At 37.9% G+C, this 9,174-nt stretch overlaps 1 protein-coding gene across 5 annotated transcripts in view; it reads right to left on the bottom strand.

Moving 5' to 3' along the window:
• Positions 1-3,597: 3,597 nt before the first annotated feature.
• The window catches only part of LOC131737910 (DNA dC->dU-editing enzyme APOBEC-3H-like), an 11,257-nt gene continuing 5,680 nt past the window's right edge, over positions 3,598-9,174 (bottom strand). For 3 of the 5 annotated variants that reach the window (XM_059029841.1, XM_059029842.1, XM_059029845.1), the window contains exons 2-4: positions 6,439-7,044; positions 5,621-5,657; positions 3,598-5,018 (exon numbers count right to left, since the gene is read on the bottom strand). In XM_059029841.1, the coding sequence (XP_058885824.1) occupies positions 4,822-5,018; positions 5,621-5,657; positions 6,439-6,987 (783 nt within the window). In that variant the 5' untranslated portion in view covers positions 6,988-7,044 and the 3' untranslated portion in view covers positions 3,598-4,821. Of the gene's footprint in view, positions 5,019-5,620; positions 5,658-6,438; positions 7,174-9,174 lie in introns of those variants that run through there. The other 2 variants (XM_059029844.1, XM_059029843.1) reach the window with 2 other exon arrangements.

The following is a 9,174-nucleotide window of genomic DNA, read 5'->3' as shown; positions in this document are numbered from 1 at the left end:
AAGCCTTCCTGTGCACACAGGAAGGCTTCACCTTTCTTGAACATTGGCGCACATTCTACAACAGGGACTATCTATACAGGTGGGACGGACTGCACTTAAACAGAAAGGGAATCAATCTACTCAGAGAAAGGATCCTTCAGGAGGTTCAGAAGTATTTAAACTAGAAAGGAAGGGGGGAGAAAACAAAAAGAACAGAAGGGATACCACATCAAAACAAGGGCAACAACTCAGATAAGACCACTATTAAATGTATTTATCTTAATGCTAGAAGTCTCAGAAACAAAATGTTAGAACTTGAAGCTACTGCACTAACAAGTAACTACGATGTGATAGGTGTTACAGAAACTTGGTTGTCTGAGAGTGAGGGAGACGAATATAATATTAGTGGGTACACACTATATAGGAAAGACAGGCAGGACAGAAGAGGCGGAGGGGTAGCGCTATACATAAGAAATAGTCTTCAAGCCCAGGTGTTAAATCAGGACAAAGAAAACAATGCAGAATCAATATGGGTCAGAATAATGGACACAAATTCAAAGGGCATAATAATAGGAGCATGCTATAGACCGCCAAATTCAGATGCTGAGCAAAATAATCTGTTATACAATGACATTCGAAATGCGTGTAGAAAAGGAGAAGCCATACTAATGGGGGATTTCAACTTCCCCCGTATAAAATGGGAGAATCCGATGGGGGGCACGACGGACGAAATCGAAATGGTGAAAATGACAAATGACTGCTTCCTAACGCAATTTGTCAAGGCACCGACTAGAGGGGAGGCATGCCTTGATTTAGTCTTTTCAAATAATGAAGACAGAATAACTAAAACAGAGGTCAGAGAGCCATTGGCAAACTCGGACCACAACATGGTCTCATTTGAAATATTTTTTAAAACCCCAAAAGTAATGACTAAAGCTAAGGTTTACAATTTTAGAAAAGCAAACTATGAAGGTATGAAACGGAGACTAACAGAAGTAGATTGGAGTAAAATAGAGAAAACATCCACAGAAAAAGGATGGCTGTTTTTTAAAAATGTAGTACTAGAGGCACAAAACAATTACATCCCAAAAGTAGACAAATCTAAATCTAAAACAAAATGGCCAAAATGGTTTAATAGATCAATTAAAAAAAATATTCAGCGAAAAAAGGCACTTTACAGAGCATTTTAAAGGGACCAAAAACAAAGTACACAGAAAGAGTACTTGGAACTGCAAACACAAGTCAAAAAGGAAGTTAGAAAGGCCAAGAGAGAGATAGAAATCAATATTGCTAAGGGGGCTAAAACCAATTCCAAAATATTTTTCCAATATTATAACAGCAAGAGAACATTCAAAGAGGAGGTTAAATGTCTAAGAGACACAAATGGCAAAATCATAGATGAAGGAAAAAAAATAGCAAATATATTAAATGATTACTTTTCACAGGTTTTTACAAAGGAGGACACGGACAACATGCCCGACATGTCGACCTGTTCCTATCCAATTTTAAATAACTTCAGCATAACAGAGGCAGAAGTGTTAAAGGGACTTGGAGCTCTTAAAATAAACAAATCCCCTGGGCCATATGAGATCCTTCCAATAGTACTCAAAGAAATGAAAGAAGTTATTTACAAACCGCTAACCAAGATCATGCAACAGTCTCTTGACACAGGGGTTGTACCGACAGACTGGAAAATAGCAAACGTAATACCGATCCACAAAAAGGGAGACAAAACCGAACCAGGTAACTACAGACCAATAAGCCTGACTTCTATTATATGTAAACTTATGGAAACTATAATAAGATCCAAAATGGAAAATTACCTATATGGTAACAATATACTGGGAGACAGCCAGCATGGTTTTAGGAAAGGGAGATCATGTCTAACTAACCTGCTTGACTTTTTTGAGGATGCAACATTGAAAATGGATAACTGCAAAGCATACGACATGGTTTATTTAGATTTCCAGAAAGCTTGTGACAAAGTCCCGCATAAAAGATTAATTCTCAAACTGAACGCAGTAGGGATTCAAGGAAATGCGTCCACATGGATTAGGGAGTGGTTAACATGTAGAAAACAGAAAGTGCTGAATAGAGGAGAAACCTCAAAATGGAGCGAGGTAACCAGTGGAGTACCACAGGGATCAGTATTAGGTCCTCTGCTATTCCTAATCTACATTAATGATTTAGATTCTGGTATAGTAAGCAAACTCGTTAAATTTGCAGACGACACAAAAATAGGAGGAGTGGCAAACACTGTTGCAGCAGCAAAGGTCATTCAAAATGATCTAGACAGCATTCAGAATTGGGCAGACACATGGCAAATGAAATTTAATAGAGAAAAGTGTAAAGTATTGCATGCGGGCAATAAAAATGTGCATTATAAATATCATATGGGAGATAGTGAAATTGAAGCAGGGAACTATGAAAAAGACCTAGGGGTTTATGTTGACTCAGAAATGTCTTCATCTAGACAATGTGGGGAAGCTATAAAAAAGGCCAACAAGATGCTCGGATATATTGTGAGAAGTGTTGAAATTAAATCAAGGGAAGTAATGTTAAAACTCTACAATGCATTAGTAAGACCTCACCTAGAATATTGTGTTCAGTTCTGGTCACCTCGTTACAAAAATGATATTGCTGCTCTAGAAAGAGTGCAAAGAAGAGCAACCAGAATTATCCCGGGTTTAAAAGGCATGTCGTATGCAGACAGGCTAAAAGAATTGAATCTATTCAGTCTTGAACAAAGAAGACTACGCGGCGATCTGATTCAAACATTCAAAATCCTAAAAGGTATAGACAATGTCAACCCAGGGGACTTCTTTGACCTGAAAAAAGAAACAAGGACCAGGGGACACAAATGGAGATTAGATAAAGGGGCATTCAGAACAGAAAATAGGAGGCACTTTTTTACACAGAGAATTGTGAGGGTCTGGAACCAACTCCCCAGTAATGTTGTTGAAGCTGACACCCTGGGATCCTTCAAGAAGCTGCTTGATGAGATTCTGGGATCAATAAGCTACTAACAACCAAACGAGCAAGATGGGCTGAATGGCCTCCTCTCGTTTGTAAACTTTCTTATGTTCTTCTTATTGAAATGTGATAGTCCACACAACAATTCTAGAAGTCTTCCTTGGACGCCCTGGCATCACTGTTCATAACCTCAGTGTTTGGATTAATACTGTTTTTTATTCCCTAGATTTCACACACACATGGTCTAAAATGCTTCTTCATTTTATGGTCCCTATTCACAAAACTTTAAGGACTGTCTGAGGTTTGTTATGCAACGCTTTCCACAGGTTAAACTTTCTATTAACACAATCAGCCATTAATAAAGGGTACAGTTAAAACTCCTCTTTGTTGGAAACTCTGATCCAAAGCAAAAGGTGTGTAGTATATTAAGGTTAAATAGTGCTTTAAATGAAAATAAACGTATATCACTCAGTACATAATACAGTTGGAAAGTGGGCTTTAAAACAGTCATTTACAAAACATTACATGAAACACTCCTTAAAGTTTGTGAATAGCTGGCATCCCAAAACGTTTTATTATAAATTGGCTGATGACACATAATGGGAAGAGTCTTGTGTTCCAAGTCACATTGTAGGAAGTCAAGAACACAAGGAAGTGTCACATTTAAACCATACAGAACATAGTCAGGAACCTTTTTAAGAAGGATAAAATGCAAAAACATTTTTTTCAGAGAGTAATATAATATAATGTGTTACAGAACACCCTGCAAATGTTTGCAAGAAATGCATTACACATTACACCAGCATTGTTGCCGACATGTATGAGCTACTGTACCTGAATACATGAGGTGCTATTGAATATTGAATGCAAATAGATAAGTCAGACATTTTACATTTTATTTTCCCTTTGTTCAATAGTTTGACATGTCAGGCATATGTATGTATTCTGATAGCCATATTGTGCTTTTGTGGTAAGAAAGGTATGAAAAAGTGCCTCTACAACATTCATAAACTAGTAAGGATGCGATTTTACATTGGTATTTCGGAGTGCGGTGAGAAGCATCACCTCTTAATTTCTAGAGCCAAAAGAAATGATGATACATAATTTCATAATTCATTCCATTCAATGAAAGATCAACAACAATATAAAACAGTTAACAAATTATTCTTTAGATTGTTAAAAACTAGTTATTTCCCAACCTAAATTAGACAAGACAGCAAAGACACTGCCAGTGACTTCCCTAATAATAAAGAGCCATGTTTGTAGTAAAGGACTAAAATAAATTGTTTTCTGCCACTGTGGTATATCATCTTCATAAAGTATTGCCGTGATATGGGGTCAGTATAATACGTGTATATCTACTGTTTTCATCACAGTGTCATAATACTATTTATAGTCTACTGCAAAATCATATATGATGTCAAAATAATATTTTATACCTGTCAAAAAGGAGTAGCCAGATTAAAGCAAGTTACATTTATAAAACAGATCTCTCATTGATGGTCTATTTTTTACAACAAATACATCTGTACATAAGTGTCTTCTTGTAACATTTTATAAAATGGGTTGAATTGATCCACATACCCAGCCACAGGATTCTTAGAGCACTTGCAGTACTGGGCAAAGGACATGGCTTATGTTTAGGGGTAACCTTCAGCAGAGATACAGTAGGTATGGTTCATGCAATCCAGAATGATTCTCCAGTGCTGTAAATTATACAAATTCCATCTGTGCTTTATCTTGGACTGTCTGTTGATCTAATCAACCCCTTTCTTTATTTGTGCATTTGATATCTACAGGAAACACTGTGTATTACATGAGCTTGACAATTGTCATCCAAACGGTGTGTATAGGTTGAGGTCTTTCTTTTTAATCTTCAAAAGAAAGCTTCCTTTTAACTCCTTTAGAACTGCCAACCCATCCATCTTTAATGCTGTGTTTGTGTGGAGTTTCACTCTTAGACGGCCTGTCTCTGTTATTGTTGTCAGGGGCCAGGTTGTCCTCTGCATGATCAAAGTGACCAGTGGGATCTGTGTGAAGTGGACTGCTCTCCAGTGCAGCAATGTCTGTTGATAGAATAAGAGAATGAAATAGATTATTATTTATTTCTTAGCAGATGCCTTTATCCAGGGCGACTTATAATTGTTACAAGATATCACATTATTTTTACATACAATTACCCATTTATACAGTTGGGTTTTTACTGAAGCAATCTAGGTAAAGTACCTTGCTCAAGGGTACAGCAGCAGTGTCCCCCACCTGGGGTTGAACCCACGACCCTCCGGTCAAGACTCCAGAGCCCTAACCACTACTCCACACTGCTGCCCATATAGATAACATGCAATAAATGGTGTTACTTAAAAACTCAGTTACATTTAAAAATAATTGTTTTTAAAATGAGCCACTGCAGAGAATGTATTTTACAGTAGCTAATGGGCCATAATCACAAAGCTTTTGAAATAGTGTTTGTAAGTCTGTTTTTACAGAAATTCAGGTCTCTTAATGTGTTACAGAACCCCCAACAGTGTTGTTCATGTAGCAGTATTTTTTTACATTCCCAATAATGTTCTATTTTGTAATACACATGTCATAAGTAAATGACTTTTTCATTTTATTTTACTAATGAAAGAAAACCGATGTAATTGTGTCCATCCATTACAATACACACCTGCAGAGACGTTTCCCGAGTCTGTATTTGTTTCACACTTTAAAAAAAAAAAAAAAAAAAAAAAGATAAAATGTTAGATTTGTGACCGGAGCAAATCATTTCATAATTATAAGCCATAATATTTTGGAGAGGCAGTGAAATGGGTACTAGAATGTAGTCAATGTAAATTAATTAATAAACTAAACTAAAAATGACTGATACACTGTAGAAAATACATTATAAGAAACTTGTTTTAAAATAATAAAAAGGCATTACTAAAAAGGCCAGCTTCAATTCGCCATGCTTTTCCCATGGTTATACTACCCATTAACCACAGTTTACCATGATTTGCCACGGGCTTTACAATGCTTACCTATGCTTTACCACGCTTACCTATGCTTTACCACACAAACCTTATTTTTCTGTGATAAACAAACCCTGCTTACACCTGCTCACTCACTGAACCAAACTAGTGTCATATTCAGATGCCCACACATCACACAGAGCACAAGGTACTGCAAAAGGGCAGCAGTGTGGAGTAGTGGTTAGGGCACTGGACTCTTGACCAGAGGGTCGTGGGTTCATTTCCCGTTGGGGGACACTGCTGCTGTACCCTTGAGCAAGGTACTTTATCTAGATTGTTCCAGTAAAAACCCAACTGTATAAATGGGTAATTGTATGTAAAATAATGTGTAAAAAAATTATGTAATTGTATGTAAAAATAATGTGATATCTTGTAACAATTGTAAGTCGCCCTGGATAAGGGTGTCTGCTAATAAATAAATAAAATAAAAATAAATAAAAGAGAATTCCCAACAGTAAGCAAGCCAGAGCTGTACCTGATTCAAAATGGCTTCCAGAGCAGCAGAATAGTCTACACTCATTTTTTCCAGATCAGGCCACTCTTCAAACTGCTTCAGCTCATTGACAAACAAATAGAAACAGTCCTGAAAATCCTCCTTGTCCATCACCTTTAAGGAGACCCCTAGGTGCTTGAGCTGCTGCAGACCTTTCTGATTGCTAGAGTTCTGAGAGAAGTATAGTTTTGAGGCTCTTGCATGTAGATCAATTCTTTCTTCTGATTTCAGAAAGTTAGCCAAGCTTTCACAGCACTTATAGCAAGGGCTGAAAGACATATACAATGTCAGTTTGTACTTTTGAACTGTGTCTGGATGATTTTCTTTAAAGAAACGCTCTATTTCTTTCAACACAATGCTTTCTGCGTGGCTTTGGCATGGATCATTGTACGTATATCCCCAAAGATCCCAAAGTGTCTTGTTTTCCCGATTCAGACTGAAACAAAGCAATGTTTTAAAACTTCTGGTAGTGTTATTAAATTCTCTATAAAATTCATACTCAGGTAGCCTTTTCTTCAATGCTAAAGGCATTTTCTTTAGATGGAGCTGGTCTTCTTTCTTTTTTTCTCTTCATTGAACCACTGAAAACTGATTTCATGAGACACGTCATTAGTACAAAGAGCACTATTAGTATTAGACTGCATGTTAACACTGCTACCAACTACAGAAGAATGATATGGAATTTAACCTCAGTTATGAGCAGCTGTTCTTGCCACTTCACACTGATGTTTTAATTTGACATTTCAGTGTCGTACAACTTGCACACATTCATACAATAAATAATGATATATGGGCTTCAATGTATGTGTATATAGTGTATGTATGCGGTCCAGTATATTAGTGTTTGCAGAGTGTATGCGTTTCAGTATACAGTGTATGAAGATGATGGGGTGAATTATTTATCTGAAACCAAGTCTCATACAAATGCCTTGTTCTCCCCACTCAAGGGCGCACTTTACTCACATCTCAGCACTACAGGCCAGGGTACAAACACTTAACCAGGGGCGTAGCGTACATTAATCAGCTAGGTACATTTTTCAAACAAAACAAAGTACACAAATACAGTACTGTGCAAAAGTTTTAGGCAGGTGTGAAAAAATGCTGTAAAGTAAGAATGCTTTCAAAAATAGACATGTTAATAGTTTATATTTATCAATTAACAAAATGCAAAGTGAGTGAACAGAAGAAAAATCTATATCAAATCAATATTTGGTGTGACCACCCTTTGCCTTCAAAACAGCATCAGTTCTTCTAGGTACACTTGCACACAGTTTTTGAAGGAACTCGGCAGGTAGGTTGGCCCAAACATCTTGGAGAACTAACCACAGTTCTTCTGTGGATTTAGGCAGCCTCAGTTGCTTCTCTCTCTTCATGTAATCCCAGACAGACTCGATGATGTTGAGATCAGGGCTCTGTGGGGGCCATACCATCAGTTCCAGGACTCCTTGTTCTTCTTTACGCTGAAGATAGTTCTTAATGACTTTCGCTGTATGTTTGGGGTCGTTGTCATGCTGCAGAATAAATTTGGGGCCAATCAGGTGCCTCCCTGATGGTATTGCATGATGGATAAGTATCTGCCTGTACTTCTCAGCATTGAGGAGACCATTAATTCTGACCAAATCCCCAACTCCATTTGCAGAAATGCAGCCCCAAACTTGCAAGGAACCTCCACCATGCTTCACTGTTGCCTGCAGACACTCATTCGTGTACCGCTCTCCAGCCCTTCGGCGAACAAACTGCCTTCTGCTACAGCCAAATATTTCAAATTTTGACTCATCAGTCCTGCACCCCAGTTCCTGTGTTTTTGTGCATAGTTGAGTCGCTTGGCCTTGTTTCCACGTCGGAGGTATGGCTTTTTGGCCGCAAGTCTTCCATGAAGGCCACTTCTGACCAGACTTCTCCGGACAGTAGATGGGTGTACTGTATAAATGGGTAATTGTATGTAAAAAAATAATGTGATATCTTGTAACAATTGTAAGTCGCCCTGGATAAGGGCGTCTGCTAAGAAATAAATAATAATAATAATAATACCAGGGTCCCACTGTTTTCTGCCAGTTCTGAGCTGATGGCACTGCTGGACATCTTCCGATTGCGAAGGGAAGTAAGCATGATGTGTCTTTCATCTGCTGCAGTAAGTTTCCTTGGCCGACCACTGCGTCTACGGTCCTCAACGTTGCCTGTTTCTTTGTGCTTCTTCAAAAGAGCTTGGACAGCACATCTGGAAACCCCTGTCTGCCTTGAAATTTCTGCCTGGGAGAGACCTTGCTGATGCAGTATAACTACCTTGTGTCTTGTTGCTGTGCTCAGTCTTGCCATGGCGTATGACTTTTGACAGTAAACTGTCTTCAGCAACCTCACCTTGTTAGCTGAGTTTGGCTGTTCCTCACCCAGTTTTATTCCTCCTACACAGCTGTTTCTGTTTCAGTTAATGATTGTGTTTCAACCTACATATTGAATTGATGAGCATTAGCACCTGTTTGGTATAATTGTTTAATCATACACCTGACTATATGCCTGCAAAATCCCTGACTTTGTGCAAGTGTACCTAGAAGAATTGATGGGTGGTCACACCAAATATTGATTTGATATAGATTTTTCTTCTGTTCACTCACTTTGCATTTAGTTAATTGATAAATATAATCTATTAACATGTCTATTTTTAAAAGCATTCTTACTTTACAGCATTTTTTCACACCTGCCTAAAACTTTTGCACAGTA

Source organism: Acipenser ruthenus, chromosome 9, assembly GCF_902713425.1.
Source record: "Acipenser ruthenus chromosome 9, fAciRut3.2 maternal haplotype, whole genome shotgun sequence".
NCBI classification, from domain to species: Eukaryota; Metazoa; Chordata; class Actinopteri; order Acipenseriformes; family Acipenseridae; genus Acipenser; species Acipenser ruthenus.
This window is presented reverse-complemented; position numbering and strand designations above follow the sequence as displayed.